We start from the raw sequence: 23,716 nt of genomic DNA, 5'->3' as shown, positions 1-23,716 counted from the left end.
TTCTATTCTGCCCACTGCTTTGAATACCTATAAGAAGTTTATTAAACATTCTTCAAATTGCCCAATTTGAGATGTCCTCTGTTTTCTACCATGCCCCTTTTTATACACTGAGTCACAGATCGCAGTTAACAACAGTGAGGCCAGCATTAACAAACCAGGCAATTTTTCTGGGCATACCAGGCTCTCGGTCACAAAACTGTACTGCCTCTTGAAGTAATAAGTGAACATGATTTCTGTAAGTCACACAAGGTTTAGGCCAGAGTCTTTGCTTTCCTGATGTCACTGGGAAGTTGCAATATACACTAAAATGCTTAGTCTGCAAAGAATTAATTGAAGAATTACTTCATCATAATTCTCATACTATATAGCTCTTAGGAGTCTGCTGTTAAAGGTTATGTTTTTGTCTAGAAAAATTAAATTAGGACATCGTATGTTATGATGCTATGAAAATCATCTTGTCCCTTTCAGATTATGATTACATTCCAATTCCATAGTGTGCTAAGACTTGCAAAAAACGGAAGCTAGTGTTTTGCATTAAGCAGTTTATACTGGAGTAATAAAATTTCTACTTTTAAGTTTTTATTATCTACATCAGGTAGATAAGAACAAGAAGTTAAAATCATGAGTTACTACCTTTTGAATTGTTCATGGAATTGTTACTCTGATCCCATGATAATTTATGGGGCTCTCAGATTTACATTTTTAACAACTTTATTTTGGGGTGATAGAAGGAAAATGGATAATTGTATGCTCATGGTCCCAAGAGAAGAGGAATGAGGCAAGATCTTCTGAACAGATGGGGAACACGGCAAGGGGTGGGGGGGAGTGGGAGCTGGGAAGAAGAGAGGGGGAGAAAAGGAAGAGAGAGTATGTCATGGGGGAACAGGAAGGTTGAGTGGGGGGTAGAATAGGGGGAAGAGGGAATCAAAGGTTAGAAGACAGATCAGGCACCAGTGTGACCTCTAGTGATCTAAAGGGATGACACCAATTGGCAAGCTAAGCAATAGTGGAGAAACCACCTCGAATGCCCATTCCTGATAATGAACTTGATGTTTATAACCATCCTGGAGCCTTCATCCTGTGACTGATAGAAGCAGAGACAAACACCCACAGTTAAACACTGAACTGAACCCTTGGAACCCAGTGACAGAGAGAGAGGAGCAATGAGCAAATTGGCAAAGAATGGGCTGGCAAAACCAGCAGAGTCAGCTGATCTAAACAGGGGAGAGCTCTTGGACTCCAGACCGACAGCTGGAAGGCCAGCATGGGACTGATCCAGACCCCCTGAGTGTGAGTCAATGAGGAGGCCTGGGCAACCTATGGGGCCATAAGCAGTGGATCAGTGTTTGTCCCTGGCATACAAACAGACTTCGTGTGTCCATAACACAAAGAGGGATGCTCTCTCAGCCTGGACTCTTAGGGGAGTGCCTGGACCCTGCCCTGAGTGAAATGACAGACTCTAGATATCCCCTATGTGGAAGGAAATGACGATAGGGTGGGAGGCTGGGGGGGATGGGGGGTGCTGGAGGAGGGGAGGGAGAGGGAACTGGGATTGACATGTAAAACAAGCTATTTAAAAAATAATAATAAAAAAGAAAAACTGAACCAGGTCAACGTGTCAAACTACTTACTATTGTGCTTTTTTTGTCCGTGTAGAAGAAAAGTGTGGTTCCTCTCAACTCTGTCCAATAGTGTTTGTACTCCTGTGGGAAGAAGGAAATTATAAACAAGGTTTCATAAGCACACATCCAACTTTTTTATTTTCTGTTTTATCTTTTGTAATCATATAATATAAAGTTATTCTTTATCCTTCATAGTTTGGCTAATTTTAAAATTTATTTACTTTAGGTGTGTGTGTGTGTGTGTGTGTGTGTGTGTGTGTGTGTGTGTACTCTTGAGAGCACAACACGGGTGCAGCGGCAAAGTGAAGCCAGAAGAGGGTCTTGCCTGGAAACTAGAGTTACAGGAGTTGTAAACTGCCTGATATGGGTGCTGGGTACTGAACCCAGGTCCTTTGGCAGAGCAAGAAGTGCTCTTAACCACTGAGCCATTTTACAAACACACACACACACACACACACACATCCTTTCTTCCTTTCTTTTCTTTCTTTCTCTTTTTGATAAAAGATCTTACTAAAAAGCTCTGCTGGCCTGCAACTTGCTAACTTGCTATGTATACCATGTTAGTCTTGAACTCACAGAGATTTGCCTGCCTCTGCCCGGCAAGTTCTGAGATTAAAGGTGTATACCATCATACCTGCTATTCACTTAATTTTTTTGCCCATAAAATCTTTTTTTTAAACATTTATTTATTTATTATGTATACAGCATATGTTTGTATGCCCACAGGCCAGAAGAGGGCACCAGATCTCATTACAGATGGTTGAGAGCTACCATGTGGTTGCTGGGAATTGAACTCAGAACCTCTGGAAGAGCAGGTAGTGCTCTTATCCTCTGAGCCATCTCTCCAACCTGTCCATAAATTCTTTTAAATTATAAATACATATTTCATTGTATAGCATTCTTAAAGTTCATCCATATTTTAATGCTTTATTTTGTAGTTGACTGCTTTTTAAAATTAGATATATCTATTTTATATGTATGAGCATTTTCTCACCCACATGTGTTTTTTTTTTGTTTTGTTTTGTTTTTTGGTTTTTTGAGACAGGGTTTCTCTGTATTGTTTTTGGAGACTGTCCTGGAACTAGCTCTGTAGACCAGGCTGGCCTCGAACTCACAGAGATCCGCCTGCCTCTGCCTCCCAAGTGCTGGGATTAAAGGCGTGTGCCACCAACGCCCGGCCCCACATGTGTTTTATTAGCACCGCATGTATGCCTGGCATCCCTGAAGGCCAGAAGAAGGCACTTAACTCCCTGGAATTGGTCTTACAGTTATGAACCATAATATGTGTGCTGGGAATTGAACTAAGTTGTCTGGAAAAGCAACTAGTGTTCTTAACCACTGAGTCATTTCTGCAGCCCTGCAGTTAATTCTGGATTGAAACCTTTTCAAATTTATCTCAATATGGTGTTTGACTTGTGCTTAACTATATGATTTCTGAAATTCTTCTCTGTAGCATGAATAATAAAAACCTAGAGACAGATATTGGGGTTCAAGTTGAAGATCAAAAAAGCAAAGCAGCCAGACAGTAGCTCTTAGCTCTACCAAGGATGAAATGGAGATCCTATGTTCCTTGTGACTGGAAACTGAATCTCACATGAGACCCTATGCTTCTTCCTTATACACCTTTGTATTTCTGGAATTATAGACATGAACTCTGTGATTCTTTTAGACTGATTCACTCTTGTGTAAGCCAGAGTGTCCTTGAACTCACAGAGATCTACATGCCTCCTGACTACACCCTGTCCAAACTTCATTCACATACTTTCATAAGCATTCCCAGAAATGGTCTAGAGACTACAGTAGTTAAGAATGCTTACTAGCTGGGTGGTACATACCTTTAATCCCAGCACTCTGGAGGCAGAGACAGGTAGATCCCTCAGTTTGAGACCAGCCTGGTCTACAAAGCAAGTTCCAGGAAGGCCATGGCTACATGAGAAACCTATCTTGAGAAACCAAAAAAGTAGGATAAGAAGAGGGAAGAATTAGAAGAAGAAAGGAGAAAGGAGAAAGAAGAAGAAGGAGGAGGAGGAGGAGGAGGAGGAGGAGGAGAAGAAGAAGAAGAAGAAGAAGAAGAAGAAGAAGAAGAAGAAGAAGAAGAAGAAGAAGAAGAAGAAGAAGAAGAAGAAGAAGAAGAAGAAATGATTCAGTCACCAGCATCCATGTTGGACATACCCACACATGGACAACACACATGCACATAATTAAAATTAAATCTTAAAAATGAAAGTTAAAGCATTTTCCATAAGAGTGAGTAAAGCCCAATGTGAAAGCATACTTGTTCATTTTTAAACTTCATGCATGCATGTCTGTGTGTGTGTGTGTGTGTGTGTGTGTGTGTGTCTGCGTGTGTGTCCACTATGTGTGTTCAGGAGCCCACAGAGACCAGAAGAGGGTTTGATCTCCTGGATCTGGAGTGAAAGGTGGATGCTAGAAACTCATCCCAGGTCCTCTGCAAGAGTAGTAAATGTTCTTAACCACTGAACCATCTCTCAATCCTCAACAAGCATGCTATTAACATAAATTTCTGCCTTTTTTGTATTTATCTAAGCATGGTCCATGACATGGTCAAAATGCAAAAGGTAGAGAAGTAGATTCACCTTATTTGTGGGGAAAAAGACACAAGTTATACTTCAGTGGTGTGTATACATGGTAAGTTTAAATAAAATGATAGCATTACTGCAGCAATATACCACCAACATAGAGTTGAAACTTGGGTAGAGGTATCCTTGCCCATAGTAGGTGATTTTTCCACTCCAATGAACCCACAATTGAGAGCTGATATAATAGGTCTATGGATGCAACTAAGGTGTCAGCCAAAAGAGCCTTCCTAAAAGGTGATTACAAAACAGAGGGAAGAGGTTCCTAAAGTCTAAATGCCCCATGTGTGCCGTGGTTGATACATCTTAGAGTCCAGTAGATTAGTAAGAAAACAAAGCTTAATTAAGACCCCATCAGAAATGTCTTCCTTCTGTTCATAGAGGACATGAAGTTTCTTGTCACCACAATAGACCTGTTTTTGGACCCTGCTATTTTTATACACTCTCCCATTTAGTCTTCACTAATGAATGCTGCCAGAATGTCTGGTCTCTGATTCGAGTAGGACTGAGTATCAAAAAGGTGAGGTTGGGAGGCAGGATGCTTAGCTTACCCCTTCTGGTCATCTCTCAGCCTTGGCTGGTTGGAGACAATGGGTGTTCTGCTCCATTTCCTATCAGGTAGCAAAGGATCTTTGAGAAGTCTAGGCTGGGGCCTTTCAAGCTGTGTCAGTGACACAACGTGGTTCACTCTAAGATGCAGGGTTAACTGCTTAGGCATACTACTAAACCACACATTGGTCGAGTTTATCAGTAATAAAAGTAGGTAATACCCTTAGTTATATAATTCATGAACCTGTTTGGTTTAAAACTTGTGAGAAGAAAAATCACAATGGAAGGTCACAAACATTTAAAGTTGGGGGAAGAGAGACGGGCAGCTGCTTGTGGAACTTCTTCATATAGTGGTGGTTCGAACCTGCAGAAATAAGGACCCTGGATGGCAAGGTGTCAAGCAGGATGACTGGGCATGAAAATTGGAACAGACAAGAAACAAAGAAGACAAAAGCACTAGTTGTGACCGGGAGGTCTTGTATAAGCTGATGACAGACCATGTGTGTTTATTAAAAAGTACAGTATCAGCTGAGTGGTGGTGGCGCACACCTTTAGTCCCAGCACTCAGCAGGTAAAGACAGGCAGATCTCTGTGAGTTTGAGGCCAGCCCAGTCCACTGATCTAGTTCCAGGACAGCCTCCAAAGTTACAGAGAAACCCTGTCTCGAAAAACAAAACAAAACAAAAATAGTCAGCATCATATATAGTCTTTGTATGGGGAAAATGTCCAAGGTCAGCAGAGAGCTAAGTCAGACAATGTTGGCAAAGAGAACACGGGATGCCTCAGACACAGATGCCTAAAGACTGGTGACCAGAGCCAATGGGGAAGAGTTGTGTCTCCAAAAACACAGCCCTGGACTGGCCTTGCCAAGTCCACTCCTGCACAAGGACATAGAATTTAAGTTCCCTTTTCCCTTTAATCAAGACCTCGAAGAAAGGCTCACACACAGTGATTTGTTTATTTTGGAAATAGCAATAATGACTTACTGGTTTGTGAATTTTGTTTCTCCAGGCAGGGTTTCTCTGTGTAGTCCTAGCTATCCTGGAATTCACTCTGTAGACCAGGCTGGCTTTGAACTCACAGAGTTCTACTTGCCTCTGCCTCCTGAGTGCTGGGATTAAAGGTGTACTCCACCACCACCCAGCAGTTGTGGATATTTTTAAAACCACAATTGTCATTAGGTATGCTGTGTGACAGTTCACTAATAGGAGACAGAGCATAGAAGTAGTTGGTTGTTGTTGCTTCACAGAGTTGTTGAAGATTTGGTGTAATAACAGTGCATCTAAGGACACAGGAGCTGTAACATAGCAAACGTTACTAAGTGTTCACCACTTGAACAACAACAAACCAGCACATTGCTTTGATAGTCATGGTATTGACGGGTGCTTTGCATTTTCCATTACCTGGGTGACACTCTTTACAAATGGTATATATCCTAGGGCCTGTGGTGGTGCATGCCCTTAATTGCAGCACTCTGGAGGCAGAGCAAGTGGATCTCTGAGTGTCAGGTCTACTGAGTAAGTTCCAGAACAAACCAGGGCTACACAGAGTGACTGTCTCAAAAACAATCAAACAAAAAAGCAAGATAAACAGATAGTATATGTATGGGTGTTTTGCCTGCCTGTGTGTCTGTCTGGTGCTTCAATGCCAGAACAGGGCTTCAGATCCCACAGAACTGGAGTTACAGATGGTTATGAGCCACCATGTGGGTGCTGGAAGCTGAATCCGCATCCTTTGGAAAAGCAGCGGGTGGTGCTCCTTACCACTGGGCCATCTCTCCAGCCAGTGATGCTTTTTCAAATGTAGTGATGTGTGTTGTTATCTGAGGGAATGCTGACATGGTTTATCGATGCCTAATAATAGGTACAGTTCAATGAGACTGTGGGAGAGTCTAAGAATAGAGTCTAAAGAATAGAATAATGAAATAAATAGTTATTCCTGCACAAAATCATTCCTAAAGGTTTCCTTTTAATTTTTTAAAAACCAGCCAACCTTTCTTCCTTCCTCCCTGTGTGTGTGTGTGTGTGTGTGTGTGTGTGTGTGTGTGTGTGTATACATGGTACGAACATAAATACCATAGTGCTCATGTTGGGGTCAGAGGACAGTTTGCCGGATGGAAGTCCATTCTCTCCTACCATGTGGGTTTCTGGGCTCAAACTTGGGTAAGCAGTGTTGATGGCAAGTGCTCTTTTCCACTGAGCCAACTCTCAGGTCGTAAGTTATTTTCTTACATCGGGAGATGTTTTTAAACCTTCAGTGACAAATTTCACTTCAGAGGTTGCTAACATGTACTGGCCCCTCCATCAGTTGGGGCTTCTCTAAACTTGATGGTATTGAGTAGTGTTTGGCACTGTTGGAAAAGCCTGAATGATCATGGGTAATAACCAAAGAAATTTCATCTGAGAAGTTGGCGTATTTGATTTACCCTACTTTTGGTGGTAGTTATTGGGCGGGGCACTTTCATCCTCTGCTCTGTCAGTAAGCCTCCATAATGAAATGAGTAGGTCAAAGCTATTCTGTATTTTGGATCTGAGACAGCGAAAATGGAGAGTGCCGTAGAAGCAGCTGAAATATAGGTGCGTTGTTTAGGGATCATAACCATTAGTGACATGCACACACCTAAAATGTACAAGAAGATCCTTTGGGAAACTAGCAGAATACCTACTTATATTGATCTATTTCTTCTTAGTTCCTTTTGTATATGTTCAATAACTTACATAGAATATTAATAAAGGGGTACATATGTTCATATTGTCATAGTTCTCATACTGGATATCTATGTTCCAAATGTTTTCCTGGAATAGGCATGCTATTTTAAAATTTTGGAGTTTTATGGTATAGAGTATTGTGTTTCAGGACACAACTGATGTAATACGAAAAGCTTCATAAATATAAGGGCCATCAGAGAAGTGACACTTGGGTACATTCTGATGATGACATCATCATGTTCAGGCTAAGAGGACATGTTGCATTCTTTAAAGCTGGGTACATCACAGATCAAAAGGACAATGGGCTGCTGTATGAATGTTCATGTATTTAAATTTCTAGGAAAGCTGACTTTTTTTTCCGGTTTACAAAAACTGTGATGCATTTTGTATTTGATTGTGTTTTAATTTTTGAATACGTCTTCTTAGTCAATATAAAATCCTAATGCTGCAGTTCAAGTAAATCTTCCCATATCTTTCCCTTGAAAGATACTTTTCATAGCTTCTTGACCTGAAATTCAGGGTCCTTCTAGAATTGTATTAAAGTTAGCATATATTGGTGCATTTTCTTTTAAAGTGATTCCAACAACTGTGTGCAATCCTTTTTCTTGAACTGGGTTGCCTGGTCCATCCAGCCTTGAAATGATGGTTTATGTCAGGTCTTATTGTGACTTGTTATGCTGTGTTTGTTTGATGTCACTGGGAGGCCTGCTCTTTACTGAGGGGAAACAGAGGGCGTGTTGATCTGGGGAAAGGGGAGATGGAGTGAGGAGGCAAGGGGAGGGGAGGGAGGGGAAACTGTGGTTGGGATATAATGTATGAGAGAAATAAAAATAATAACCCTTGCAATGAGAGTGTCTTGCCCTGTAATTTCTTTACTACACATGTTGTTCTTAAACAATGCTTTCTCCATCTTAATCTTCTGAATTTGTTTTCAGCAGGGACCTCTGCATGGCCTCTCCATGTCATTTGTGCCATGAACTCCACAGCTGACTTGGCAGCAATGTTCTCAGCTCACCTTGCTTCTAAACGCTGCCTGGCATTTAGTTATGGGGAAATCCCACTTTTTTCCTCTAGTGCTTCTCTCATCACTTCTATGTTTATGTCTGTGAGCAACTATGGAGTTCCTTTGAGCAATTTTATTTATAGACCTCAAACTGACTTTAGGATTCTAGCAAGCAAATAAGTAAATCGGAAGAAAACGAATCTAATCTTATGTGGGAAGCTGGTGTTTTATATAGTTATCATTTCCATCTTGGAAACCATCACGTGCCTTGACATTGCTACCATTCTCTAGTTCCTCCCCTGCTTAGTACACAAGAGAAAGGGACTTGGTAATGAACTCAAATGGGTAAATAAATTGGTTTTCTCTTATACACATATCACAATTATTTACATTTCCATGCTCACAGGGTCTGATGCGTCTTAGACAAGTGCTCTACCATTTAGCTAGATTCCCAGCCCTTACGAGAAATGCTAGATTGTAGTTCATTCTGTTTTAAATCATGCTTTCTAAGAAAAACCACAGTAGGAGTTATATAAGAAATTTTAACAGCTACTAAGCTGTACAATAAATGCTGTTTGAAAAATAAATTGATTCAGTATGCACTTTCTTATCCCAGAAATAATAAGGAACACAATACAAATAATAATAATAATTTATTATGCTAGTCAAAGTAGAATCTTTTTTCTCTTTGCAGTGAATAAACTGAGTCCAGGGGAGATGATGGAGTAATTTTCACAAGATCACAAGGTATATGTGGAAAACCATCAAGTAAAGACATGGTGTTATGGCTACTCTAACATTGTGGAATTATGTTTGCTAACCATGCCCACACATGCCTTCTTTGGACACCTGAAGATCTTGGTATCAGGCACAGTTATTAGAGACACTCTGGAAAGACAGTCAGTGAATGATCAAATTTAAATTACCAACTAGTAATTTACTTTCTCTGTTATCCATTGTTGGTGAAGTAAAACCATGTTGCTAAACTGTGAGTGATTAATAACAACAACAATAAAAATTCCAAAACAGCTTGAAAATTTACTAAGAAATGTTTTAACACCTACAACAAGAATTACAACCTGACTTTCGAATGGCAAATGTCTTTAAAATTGTATATATAGAAAATAAGAATATACTGTTAGCCGGGCGTTGGTGGCGCATGCCTTTAATCCCAGCACTCAGGAGGCAGAGACAGGCAGATATCTGTGAGTTCGAGACCAGCCTGGTCTATAAGAGCTAGTTCCAGGACAGCCTCCAAAGCCACAGAGAAACCCTGTCTCGAAAAACCAAAAAAAAAAAAAAAAAAAAAGAATATACTGTTACAGTATTCTCATATTCATAATTTTCCATGAATGTTAATGAATCCTCTAAAACCTTGATTTATCATCACTGAACACTTATTGTTATTTCTGTAAACACTTAAAACTTTGCTGGCTTCAGCCAATGTTAACATTTCATAAAAATTTATTTACACCAATGATTTCTTTACTTTCTTAGTAACATAATTTTGTGTTCGTTTTTCTAATTAATTATTAATTTTATGCTGTCCACAATTACAACTTTAAAAGCAGTACTTTTGATAACTATAATTTGAGATTTTACATTTAAAAATATGTGGAATACTTTGTGAGTTTTCATAGAGCAAAAGTACTTTTTTAAAAACAAAATTAGTATATTCACTATTCACAATAACACCCTAAATGCTCTCTTTTAAAGCCAGCATTGTGAACAGTATTTTCAGAATGCATAATGAAACAATATTAAGTAAATATCAAATTTTCACAATGTTTATTACAGTTTGGTCATTATACACTTCAGTATGAATGAGAGTAGGAGCAGGTTAATTTTATCATAAAATCACTTTCTTTTCATGTACTTCATCACCATTGAAGCATAGTAGTTAATTGTTGAGAAAACATAAAAAAAATTATCTTGCAAGCTAAAATCTTATGTGATGCTTAGAAGAATCTTTTGGAAATTTCACTGAGTTTTTCTATTATGGCTAAATACTAAAGACCTTATTATATATGCTTGTATATGCATATATATTGCCAGCTTATATATATTTAAATATACTATATGTTTAAAGTGTTCATTGTATTTAAGCTATTCAAAATTGGAATCATTCTCTTCACTCAGGGAAGAGGGTATAATCCAGACAGAGACAAGGAGACATTGTCATGAAGCAAATTTTACATTAAGTGAGGACGTTCTGGTTTAAAGTTCTCATCTATTGACTTACCTGGTGATCAGACCGTTTGACTAACAAAAACCCTTCAAAGTACAGAGGCAGAGCAGTGATCCTCAGCCTCTCCTGGAAGATCCTGCGGGGCGCTGGTTTCGGGGGCTTCTTAGCCATCATGCCCGTGGCCTTGGCAAAGTTCAGTTCACTTTCAGTTGTATCCACCCTCAGACAAGATGAAATCTCCGTTGTGTGAGAGGAGAGGCAACTGTTCAAAGAGGAAGTCCCAACTAGCTTTTTAACCACCAACAGGACACACACACACACACACACACACACACACACACACACACACACACACACGCACACGCACGTCGTGTCCCGTCCACCCCCCCGTAAGAAAGATCAGGCACAGACCAATTTAAAAGACAACCTCGTTACAGGCTTCATGTGCGTAGTTTCATGGTAGCAAAATAAACAGCAGATTATCATCTAAGGATGAAAGGAACAGGTGCAGGCACCGTGGGCTAGGGGACAGACACCAGAGGCATGTTTGGCTTTTCCAGATTCTATTACTGTTTACTGCTCTCTGTCTTTATTTCTAAAAGACATGACTAAAATAAACTATATTTATTGAATATTATTGTATTGATTCTATTGGATAGAATATCCACTAGAATTAATATATATACATATGCATATGCATATATATATATATATATATACTATAGAGAGTTTTTATTTTTTGTTTTAAAACAAGGTATCATTTTGTAGCCATGACTGGTCTGAAATTCTACTCTTGGAGACCAGGCTGGTCTCAAATTCAGAGATCCACTGACTTCTGCCTCCAAAGTGCTGGGTTTGTGACACCAGGCCTAGTTGTGGCCATAGAGTTTCATAGGAAAGAGAAAGATGGCCTCCAAGAAAACTACAGAAAGGAATTTTTTGACATTTATTTAGTGTGCATGCACGTGTGTGAGTTCACACTCAGCTTATGTGTGCACATGCCACAGTGCTTGTGTGGAGGGCAGAGGTCAATTTCTGGCAATTGGTTCTCTCCTTTTACAATGTGGGGCTCGAGTATTGAATGAATGCAAGTTCTTTTTTTTTTTTTTTAACGAGACAGGGTTTCTCTGTATTGTTTTGGAGGTTGTCGGTCCAGCCTGGCCTCGAACTCACAGAGATCTGCCTGCCTCTGCCTCCCGAGTGCTGGGATTAAAGGCGTGCGCCACCACCGCCCGGTGAACAGAAGCTCTTATGCTTGGCAGCATGACCCTTAACCTCCTGAGTCATCTCAGCAGTCATCTCAGCAGGCCCAGACAGGGACCTGCTGAGTTCCCTGTTAAGTAAACATCTACTTACCTAGGTCTTTTTTCTCCTTTTAAAACAGAAAAAAAAAACCAAACCTAGTTCATCAAACAAGGAGGTTCTTTTGGTCTGTGGATTTGTAAGTAAAATTAATCCTTAATATACCAATGATGTCTTCTTTAACCATCTCCCCCAACTATTTCAAAACTCCAAAGTTAAACATTATCTTAATAGTTAATCTGTCTCAAGCATTATCAGCCAGTTAGACCTGTCCATATTCCCAACATCACTGTACCTTGGCACTTCAGCAGTAGAAATCCTATTACAGATAGATCAAATGTACTGAATAGTCCCCTTTATTTTTCTTTACTCACTCAAGTGAAATGCAAACTAATGAACACACTTCCATAGTGTCTAGTAGGTCCTCACTTCTTTTGAGATTTCTTCTTTCAACTTTTATTGAACCCTAAATATTTGTGGCACTAGCAACATATCCAATCAAAGTCTTTTATAATAAAGTACCTGCTGCTATAGTCATTACTCTTGCTCCTAGATGGCTCAAAGTCCTTTGGTCTTTCTGCTCATAGCTCCCTGTACTGTGTGCTCGCATGCCCTTCTCTCTGTTATCTATTTGGTAATGTCTTACTCATTTTCAAGAGCCTGGTGAAATCTTTCTGTTACTGGGAATGATACTATCTGCTTATTAGCATTGCTCAAGCTAGCAAGCCTCAATAGAAATGTCCAGTCCTCATCCAGTGTTTCTTAGTTTCTGAACTATTTATTGATTTATTATCACATGCATCGTGATTCATTGCGATAGATTTAAAAGATATTGGCATTGAATATAATTGTGTTGTCGGGCGTGGTGACACATGCCTTTAATCCCAACACTCAGGAGACAGAGGCAGGAGAATTGCTTAGTTTAGACCACTTTGGTAGGCAAATGAATTCCAGGACAGCCAGTGTTACACAGAAAAAGCTTGTCTTCAAACACACACACACACACACACACACACACACACACACACACACACACACACACACACACGCTGTTTATAACAAGTAACTGGAAAAAACAGCTTTAATTTTAACAAGGTGGAATACATGAATGAGTTATTAGTTACATAGTCTTTTTTAATTTAAATTAGAAACAAGTTTGCTTCACATGTTAATCCCAGCCCTCTCTCCCTCCCCTTCTTCCCTGCTCTCCCAGGTCCCCAACCCCCCACCCAATCCCCACTCTGTTTCCCAGGGAGGATGAGGCCCTCTATAGAGAGTCTCCAAAGTCTGTCATATCATCCAGGGCAGGGACTAGACCCTCCCCAGTGTGTTCAGGCTGAGAGAACATCCCTCCATGTGGAATGGGCTTCCAAAATTCATTTGTATGCCAGGGATAAATACTGATCTGCTACCAGAGGCCCCATAGATTGCCAAGGCCTCCTCACTGATACCCAAATTTAGAAGATCTGGATCAGTCCCATGCTGGCCTCTCAACCATCAGTCTGGGGTCCATGAGCTCCCCCTTGTTCAGATCAGCTGTTTCTGTGGGTTTCACCAGTCAGGTTTTGACCGCTTTGCTCATCACTTCTCCCTCTCTGCAACTGGATTCCAGGAGTTCAGTCCAGTGTTTAGCTGTGGGTGTCTGCCCCTGTTTCCATCAGCCACTGGATGAAGGCTCTAGGATGGCATACAAGGTAGTTGTCAATCTCATTATCGGGAAAGGGCATTAAGGTAGCCTAGTCATGTAGTCTCATTTCCAGTCTGTTTTTATTGATACTACTAGTATAGGGTCTCATTATGTAGCTTGTTTGATCTGGAACTCACAGCGATCTGTCTGCCTCTGCAGGGACCAGAGGTGTACACCACCACACTCAGTTGAGGTTGTGAATCTTTATTGACAAGTGATTGTGGAGCACATAAATTACCAAAGGACAATTCTGGATGTGTCTATGAGAAAATTTACAGAACACATTAGCTAAGGGGAAAAGATTCCCTCTGAAAGTAGGTGGTACCATCCCACACACGGGGTACCCATATAGAACAAGAGGGGGGAAAGGGAGGGCTATGAGCTAGGCATGCTTTCTCTCCTCTCTGGTGTCTCTGGTATGTGTGTTCTGCTGCGCCATATCCCCTCCCCTGTGTCATAATGAAGTGAGACTTCTGAAACCATGAGCAAAATTAAGTGGTGTTCTCAGGTGTCTTGCCACACTGGCGAAAAGTCTAACAGAGGTCAATGTATATATCACCAGTTCCCAAAAGAAGTCAATCACAAGCGACTGCTAGCTCCAACAGAAACTAGGGATTGAGAACTATAGATACTTCAAGGCTAGAGTAATAATAATATTGTTAGATACTTCAAGGCTAGAGTAATAATATTGTTAGTCAAATTGGTTTAAGATCCATTCTATGGTTACAAACTCAATACATACAAAATTCAAGCCTGTGCTTTTCTTTTAAGATCATTTAGTTGGTGTTGCCAGTGAAAGCAAAGTAGACTGATGTCCCACATCCATCCCTACCCTTCCTAGTGTGCCATTCTTTACTGTAGAAGCTGTAAAGTAAAAACAAACAGACAAACAAACAAACAAACCGCCTCTGTATTTTCCAGAAAATTTTCCAAGTAGGATTGGGAGAATCAATGTGATTGGCAAGGCAAAAGAGAAACTGCCTTTGAATTTTCTCACCAAAGAAAAGGCAGGAATGGTTCATAAGCATCTGACGTTTCCATGGGGACGTGATGGGATGGTACAGTGTGTGATTGCTAGCTTCGTGGATGTTGACAACCTCGCCGGGGGACATCAGTTGTGCTGGTGTGTATCAGCTGTGCTGTGGCATGAACTCAGATGCTATGAGCAGTCTTGATGTTCACTGGTGTGTTATTTGGGGAGGCTTCCGTGAGGTGGCAGTTTTGTAATTGTGGTGACTTCCTGATTGTGTTGCCTAAATGTTCTTAGAGACTGACATTATTACCAGGTTCCTAATTTTTCAATTTGCTTCATGATTGTAGAAATAGTGGCCTGATTCTACACATACTTTGAGCATGGTTCTCCAATCTCCCTCCCCGCAATACACATTTCTGTCATTCCTCCTATGTTCTGTAAGCTGTTAAATGCCTGCTGGAGGGTGAGTTGTAATCTGAACTAGCGATTACACATACTTATTCTTTATAACAAAGCCTAGATTAATAGAATTCCTCATTGGCCATAGAATTAGTGAAATTATATTCTAACCTCGGATGTGTTCCGTAATCAGATTTCATTTTGCTAACGTTAACATATTTTTCTATATAAGAGTTTTCCCTATTTCATTTCTGAAACATACTTCCTCTTTTACACAATCTCATTGTGGATGGTATCACGGCTGAGAGAATTAAAAGCACTGTATTAGTGATGTTCTCTTTGTCTTTAGCAGCCGGGAGACAGAAAGATTCACTGTCAATTTTGTTTATTCTCCTGGAGTTCAGAGGTTGCTTATGCTTGTTGGTTCCCAAGGTTTCAAAGCAAAAACCCATTTTTATGCTGAACATTTTATCTGACTTTCTAGAGTAGATTCACTCTCAAATGCTTCTCCAGCAAATTGTGTCTGTCTGCATGTTGACAATTCAACATCGTATATTTCCATTTGGTCACAGGTCTTTCTTGTTGAAAATAACCACGAAGTGCAGTGTTGCGTTTGAGGACAACAGTCCCCAAATTGTTTCCAGTATAGGAGAAAGACACTATTTCAGCTGCCAGGATCAGCTGACTTCTCTTTGAGGTTTATGTAGTCGTTGTGTTGTACAAGGTACAAATTGGATCCAGCAGCTTTCCATTAGAGAATAGGATTTGTAAATACAGCTCAGACCGGTTGGGTTTGCAGCACCTGTGCTGCCCTCTGGCGGATCTGGACGGCAAGCCCGGTAGATGCAGGCGCATCCACCAGCAGAGAACACCATCATCCTAAAATAATCTCCAATTAAAAAAAATTATTTGCTTTATAGGTATGGGAATTTTGTTTGCATGTATACAAGTGCATCACGTGCATGCTTGGTGCCAGCTAAGGTCGGAAGAGGGCGTCGGATTCCTCGGAACTGGAGCTACAGTTGGTTGAGAGCTGCTCTTTGGGTGCGGGGAACTGAACTTTGCTCCTCTGAAACTGCAGCAAGAGCTTTTGAACATCGGTTTATTTTGTTTTCCAATCTGGGCCATTACTTTACCTTTACATAAGACTGAAGCAACCATTTTCCCTTAATAAGTCGCTCTACTAATACATACATACATACATATGCATATATGCAGATTATTTTGTCTTCCTTAATAATAATTTCTACATACTTGAAGAAAGGTAGAAGACATTTGAATCATAATTTTCAGAGATAATGTATAGATGAGTTGGCCTGACTGCAGCTGACGAATCTGTGTATGTAATCTGTTCAAAGCGTTTGCGATTTTTTTTTTTTTTCCGAGACAGGGTTGTAACCCTGGCTGTCCTGAAACTCGTTCTGTAGACCAGGCTGGCCTCGAACTCAGAGACTAGCCAGACTCTGCCTCCCTAGTGCTGGGATTAAAGGCGAGTGCCAGCACAGTCCGGCTCTCTAATCCTTCTTACTATTGCCAATTAATAAGTAATAGAACTGCTGGGATGCATTATACATGTATCTCAAGGAGCACACGTGCTCGATCCACTTGTCAAATAAAAGCAGACAAGCACAGAGCAAACTGTGGTTGAAGAAAACACAAGCCTGGAGCAGGAGCACAACCCTAGGGGAGGGAGGGGCGTCGGGCGAGAGGCGGGGCACCGGGCGAGGCGGGGCGCCGGGCGAGAGGCGGGGCGCGGCGGGGCGCGGCGGGGCGCCGGGCGAGAGGCGGGGCGAGGCGGGGTCCCGGGGAAACCAGAGGGAGGGAGAGACGACCGGCCGGAGGGCGGGGCGACCTGAGAAAGGAGGGTTGATAGGAGGAGTGACGGACCAGGGGGGCGGGACTCTAGGCAACGCAAATAACGGCCGGAGTTCTATTGGTTGCGCGGTGCGTTTTGCGCATGCGCAGCTCTTTTGAATCTTCCTTCGCGCTGGTCTCTGGTGTTTATTTAGGGCGGAAGTCTCAAGCGGGGACCCGGAGGCGCCCGGGCCGCCCCCCTCCGCGATCTCACTCCAGGCGGACCGGACGACTTTTTCTCTTGATCCTCCTGGAGCCTTGGCCTCTGGGGTTTCCCTCTCAGACCTGCGTCGGGCCTCGTGGGCCGCAAACATGGCCTCCTCCTTCCATCTGGTAAGTGCTGGCCCGGGCCCGGGCTGCGAGCTGAAGCGGGCGGTCCTGGGGCGAGCGGTCAGGACGCGAGGCAGGTGCTGTGTCAGGAGTGGGCCGGGGCGGGTGCTGTGAGTGGCTTGTTAGTGTGTCAGGTAGGGTCTGTGTGCGCCTTGTCCGCGGTGGGTCGGGGTGGGTGCTGTGGACCTGTGGTGGGTGTGTCGGGGTGGGTGCTGTGGACCTGTCGTGGGTGACTCGGGGTGGGTGCTGTGGTCGGGGTGGCTGCTGTGGACCTGTCGTGGGTGTGTCAGGGGTGGCTGCTGTAGACCTGTCAGGGGTGGGTGCTTTGTGCAGCTGGTCAGGAGTGGGTTGAAAGCAACACAGGTCACAAGCCAGATGTGATTGTGTACCAGCAGCAGGAGTAACTCATCATAGTCTCATCTATGCCTGCTCTTTTCTCTGAAGAAACTGTTCCCGTTTCTACGTTTTAGCCCCTATTTCCTAGTCTTCCAAATACTCCTGACTGTTGTACATTTCAGTCTTGACGGTCTGAAAGAGCTTGAGTACTAATTTCTCTCTAAAACAAACAAACAAAAACCACCCGAAGAAATACTGTATTGTCTGAAGTTTCTAATATTAATGGGACACCTGTTATTGCCAAAGCATTTATTAAAGACAACTATTTTTTTAAAGGTGCCCACTTTGAATGTCTGATGTGTACCAGAACTTGACACTTTGTTTTTATGTTTCTTGATTCATTAGTCTTTCAAATTTCGTGTGATTACTATGCCCTAGCCTAGCCGTTCTGTTCATCTTTTTAAGAAAAGCTTCATTGATGATCTCCTATTATGTTGTTGTATATGTATGCTTGTCCATGTATGAAAAGACAATATAGTGTATATTCTGAAAAATCATATATAACTTTTATTGCATGTGGTCAAATGAAAAAATCATTAAAGCTACAAAGAACAAAACTTAACAAATGCTTGCTGTACATTGTCAAATACATGTTATTACCCTGTAATTGATTTGAGCTTAATAGTTCTGACATCTATGTATTGTCTATTTAGAAGATAAGGACAGAGAAGAGTTGAAGATTATTCTCAGGTATTATATCCAAAAGTGTTTTCAATGTAATTTCCTACCTTGGCTATAACCAAGTTTAGTTATAACCAAAGAAACTTTAGTTTTTCCAAAGGTAGCTTTGGATTTGGGATGGGGAGGATGAGGGAGTGCTACCCACCTAGTGGGTAGAGGCCAAGGATTCTCCTAAGCATCCTACAACAAAAAGTCATTCACTCCAAATAGAGGTTGGCAATTTCTACTGTTGTACATTTTTTTTTTTTTGAGAACTATAGTCTAGGTGGAAGAAACTCAAGTTGAGATAAACCGGAGGATAAATTGAAGTTGGTAGGTTGTACTTTCAAATAAATATTTTCTAGATTTTAACTCAGAATTGAGGAACCTTATTTGTCTTGGTTATTACCTGCTTCTGAATGGTCTAAAACTCGCGGACACTATAGTAGGTGCTCTGTATTCATGAGCAGGTGACCTATCCTATCCTAGAAATATTCCTACTTAGCAAAGGAAGAGGTAGTATTGTACCGGTGTTTATGTTTTAAAAAAAGTTTCAGTGTGCAGATTTGTGATGCTTCAATTTACTGAAATGAAAAGAAATTTCATAAACTAGGGATCGGAAGCTTGTGTAATGTAACATTCTCAGGATTGGCTTTTATTTCAGTGCCTCAGTGCTGAATACTAAAGAGTCCTATGTGTTTGCTTTAAACGTTTCCATCAAATGAATAATAGTGGGTTTGAGGTTGTAAATTAGTGGTTTAGAGTGTTTTTCCTACATTGATGGGTCTTGGGTTTAATCTTGACACCAAAAGAAAATTCGTAATAAAACTAAATGCTGCACACAAAATGTAGGCATTTCGGGTGGATCAGGTGGGACAGGTATTCTGGCACTCAGGAGTCACAGAATACTGAGTGTTACACAGCTCAGATGGAAAGCTCTGCTCCAGCAGGAGAGGGTCTTCCCGCTGGGGATGTTTGCAGTTTTGCTCTGGCAGGTGGTTTCCCGTCGCTACAGTTCAACTGTGCTCCGGGGAGTGGAGAGCAGAGTGTAACAACTCCGCTCTGCCAGGAGAAGGTTTCCCTGGCAAAAGTGTTACAGCCCTGCTTGCTCTGCTCTGCCTAGGGTTGTCTCTGCTCCACCACAAAAGTCTTCACCCAAAGCTCATCGAAGGGGTTTATTGGGAGGCAAGAATCCAGGAGAGTGGCTGTCCTCTGCTAGAGTAGCACGAACAGCCACAAGCTGGACACGCGGTTTATAGGGCTTCCAGGGTGGGGATTAGTCTGATTTTGATACTGAGCTCAGATTGGCTAGAGCTCCTGTTCGCGGACTGGTTAGTTTTCTGCACAGGGTTACGGTCAGATTTCGCTCTGGCTTTAGGGCCAAAGTGTGTTTCTTTCTCTGGTCCTCTTTAGTCTTTTGGCTCCAATTTTAGGGTTAGGGTGTATTTCTTCCACTGACTCTGATTCCAGGGACAAAGTATGTTTCTTTGGCACTGGTTTCAGGGTCAGGGTACATTTCTTTGGTTTTGGTTGCAGGGCCAAAGTATGTTTCTTTGAATCTGCTCAGGGTGTGTTTCATTGGCTGGACCTTTTTCTCCACACAAAATAGACTTCCATCTTTTACTTTTTAAGTACTTCATGAATTTTATGGGTTCTCACCTTTCTTTAAATATTTTTATTTACTTTTTTGTTCTTATTTGGCATATCTTTTATGTTGTTGGGTATTGGGATAGTGTCTCATGTAACCAAGGATGACCTTGAACAAGAACTCACTATGTAGGCAAGGATGACTTTGGAGTCTTGCATCCATCTCCCAAATAATTGGGATTATAGATCTGCAGCACCACTATGCCCAAGGTTTTTTGGCTTTTTGAGACAGGGTCTCATGCTTCACAGGGTGGTTTCAAACTCTCCTGTCTACTCTTCATAAGTGCTGGGCTTACAGTTTTATCACCTCTTCATGTTTATGAGTTCTGGGGATTTGATCCAGAGATTCCCTAATGCTAGGAAAGAATTCTCCCAACTGAACTCCATCCCCGGAACAGCTGCTTTTTATGTTAATATAGCATATAGTTTAATAGAAAAGCTCTGGAAGGATGATAAATAATCTCAAGACAAAAATCTTCGCTCCACATTTGTTTTATGAAAAAGTTTTATTTTGTGTGGGAGAGAGTGGGGGTGTGGATGTGTTTGTTGGTTAGAAGGTTCTCCACCTTTTCATGGATCTGGAAATCCAACTGAGGTTGATAGGCCTCACAGCAGTATTTTCATTCATTGGGCCATCTCCATGGCCCTTCCAGGTTTCTTAACATCTATTTCGTTTTTTGCCTTTTCTTGCTTTCCTAAGCAACTCAGTATGAATAATTAGGTGGAACCAAACAATCTGGGTGTTTGGTGAATGGGATACTGTAGTGATTCAAGACCTGGTGTGTAGGAGCAAGCATGAATCAGGTTGGCAGAATAGCCCAGCTTACAATTCGAGGGCTTAGATGTTGAGAAGGTAGTATCCATGTGCTAGGGGACACCTGTGCGTTCAAGTTTGGAAAGAGAAGTGGTACACATAGGAGGATTTTTGGTGAGGGATGAATCTCAGCTAGGGAGCAGTGAGTGTTTCAGTGAGAAGCAATCTGGTGTGGTATGAGGAGGGCATCCGTGCTGGACTGTTGGCACAGTGAGTTGGAATCTTGGTGGTGTCATGGGGTATCTTCATAGGACAGTGGCTTGGAACTAGGTGAGAGAGCATGAGCAATTGTAGGGAGAGAACATGGGAAAGGTGTGGCTGAGACCCATATGGGAGAGCTTCCTTAGCAGATAGGAGTCTGGGAAGTTCGGCCAACCAGAGTGAGGTCAGTGTCGGGATTAACACAACTAGACCCTCTGAATGTGGGTGACAGCTCTGTGATTTGATCTGTTGGGTGGGGAGTGGGAAGCCTGCAGTGGGTCCAGGACCTAACCTAGGTGCATGATCTGGTCTTTTTGGAGCCCATTTCCTATGGTAGGATATTTTGTTCAGCCTTGACACAGTGGGAGGGGCTTCATTCTGTCTCACTTGGTCTGCCAGACTTTGTGGATTCCCCAAGGAAGGCCTTACCCCCTCTAAGGAGTGGGAAGGGAGGGAGAGGGGACTGGAGTTGGTATACAAAATGAAAAATATTAAATAAAAAATAATAAAAATAAAAAAAGACAAACCTTGTTAATCATACTTTGGAGAAGAAAGAATAACATAGAACGGTGTTGTTGGTTATTTTCTCTCTTTTGTGTCTTTGGGAGGCTTGCCACCTAGCTCCCTAACAAATCATATAGAGGTTTATTCTTTTTTATAAATGCTCGGCCTTAGCTTGGCTTATTTCTAGCTAGCTTTCCTTAACTGAAGTAAATTATCTCATCTATCTTTACCTTGTGGTCTTTTACCTTTCTCTATTTCTGTATATCTTCTTTTCTTCTTATTCTGTGGATGGCTGGGTGGCTAGCCCCTTCTTTTCTTGATCCTCAATTCACCCTTCCCTGATTTCTTTTCCTATTTGTTCTTTCTGCCTACCAGCCCCTCCCATCATTTCTCCTGCCTTGCTGATGACTGTTCAGTTCTTTAGTAGACCAATAAGGTGTTTTACACAGGTAAAGTAACACAGATTCACAGAGTTAAACAAATGCAACATAAAAGAATACATCTTTGCATCATTAAACAAATGTTCCATAGCATAAACAACTGTAACACATCTTTAATATTCTACAACACAGTGGATCATGTGAGTTTAGATTGTAATTGTAAGGATCTGAACTCAGATACAGAGAAATAGAGGTGCATACATATATTATCTCTCTTGTCTTACAGGCTGGAGAACAGACAGCAGCTTCCCCAAAACAAGGACTACATGTGGCATTCAATTCATTCCTGCTTTCTAAACTAAATAACTCTTCAAAAATTATGGCTTTCACAGCTGGTGCAGCCAACATACAAATTAGCCTAGAACAAGTAGAATGTTTTGCTATTATTTATATACCATTGGGTTGAATGAAAGTGGGCTCGGTGAACAACTGGTGTTGATAGTGTTTTCAGTTTTAAGAGTGTACTAGTCACCATCTTACAGAATCCAACAAAAGGTTTTCCTTTATAGTTCTAGTATGATTCGAAGGGCATATCACCATTTTACCCTACTTTGTTTTTCTTTTATTCTCAATTCCTGCCATTTTGTTGGGGGTATACTTAGTTTCATTTTCAAAATTCTCTTAGTTTTAGGTAATTCTGCTTTTCACTATTAAGAATTCTTGCTGTCTACTTATTGTTGGTAATATATAATCTTAGATTTTTATTTTTATTATTTAAGAGAGAGGGTTTTGCTATGTGGCCCAGGCCACCTCAAACTTACTTGCACAGGCTACCATAGCAAGCTCCACTTTAGTTTTAAGGGTTCTGCATTGAAAGTATTAATTTTCTTATTTTTAGATTTTCTTCATTTTTGTGTTTGCCATTAATTTTCTCTTGGGACATTTTACATTTTAAAAATTAATATCTTGATTTTCCGTTTCTGCTTTAGAGACTTAAATGTCCAGTAGTCTACAGATGTTGGTCATATTTGAGACTTAGACAGCATAATACTTTTTGTGAGATGCAGCTGTAAGGTTATCTGTCCTGTAAGTGTGCTCCTCATTCCTCAGACTCCAAAAAGCAGTTCACATTTTCAGGAGTATAGGAGAATTTCTGGCCATTAGATAAAAGCCAGCATTCCTCAGGATCTTGTGAAAGTGGTTCCTGTTGGGGAAGTCTTATGCTAATAAAGCACTGTCTGGCCAATAGGAATCTAGATAGGTGGGGCTAGGAATCCAGGAGGATTCTGGGTAGGAGAAACACAGGAGAGTCAACATGTAACGCCATTGGGGGTAGGAAGCCTGGAACTATTCTCCGGTAAGAGACTTACTTAGATTAACAATTATGGGGTAATTACTTAAGGCAGAGCTAGCCAGTAAGAAACAAGCAAGGCCAACAGCTTCATAATTAATATAGCCTCCTGTGTGTTTATTTGGGACTCATGCGGATCTAGAACCAGGCTGGCGCGGCAGAGCCCAGGCGACTGGCGGGGGATAAACCAAAGTGGCTAGCAAAGAAAAAGCTTCTCTTAACAGGTTCCTCTCTACCAAATGAGTCATTTCCTTTATGGTAAGGGATATATAGCTACCTGTGGTACCTGTCAGCATATCAAAGCTCATTCTGGCCTCCAGTCTCCCTCAGGATAACAAGCATCTATTATACATTTCAAAGTTCATTCTAGTATCCCAGGCCTTCTTACCTCCTTTTCTATCCTAAACTCTATGCATCTCATAAGCTTCCCTCCCCACAGATACTCATTCTCCATAACCCTGCCATCTTCAATGTTTTTGTCTCTATCTGTGCTCTGCTCCTGCATCTCTCATTATGCTGTCTCTGTTATCTGTCTCTTGCTGTTCTCACTC

General features: G+C 41.4%; 2 protein-coding genes across 3 annotated transcripts in view; one reads left to right on the top strand and one right to left on the bottom strand.

Moving 5' to 3' along the window:
* Stap1 (signal transducing adaptor family member 1) overlaps positions 1-10,922 on the bottom strand; it is a 35,136-nt gene extending 24,214 nt beyond the window's left edge. The window contains exons 1-2 of the mRNA XM_040747288.1: positions 10,722-10,922; positions 1,632-1,703 (exon numbers count right to left, since the gene is read on the bottom strand). Of these exons, the coding sequence (XP_040603222.1) occupies positions 1,632-1,703; positions 10,722-10,841 (192 nt within the window). The 5' untranslated portion in view covers positions 10,842-10,922. The remainder of the gene's footprint in view (positions 1-1,631; positions 1,704-10,721) is intronic.
* Positions 10,923-16,968: 6,046 nt separating this feature from the next.
* Cenpc (centromere protein C) overlaps positions 16,969-23,716 on the top strand; it is a 60,066-nt gene continuing 53,318 nt past the window's right edge. Inside the window, exon 1 of one of the 2 annotated variants that reach the window (XM_040747287.1) lies at positions 16,969-17,215. In XM_040747287.1, the coding sequence (XP_040603221.1) occupies positions 17,195-17,215 (21 nt within the window). In that variant the 5' untranslated portion in view covers positions 16,969-17,194. The remainder of the gene's footprint in view (positions 17,216-23,716) is intronic. The other variant, XM_040747286.1, reaches the window with a different exon arrangement.

The sequence above is a fragment of the Mesocricetus auratus genome, unplaced genomic scaffold (genome assembly GCF_017639785.1).
Source record: "Mesocricetus auratus isolate SY011 unplaced genomic scaffold, BCM_Maur_2.0 Super-Scaffold_100006, whole genome shotgun sequence".
Taxonomy (NCBI): Eukaryota; Metazoa; Chordata; class Mammalia; order Rodentia; family Cricetidae; genus Mesocricetus; species Mesocricetus auratus.
This window is presented reverse-complemented; position numbering and strand designations above follow the sequence as displayed.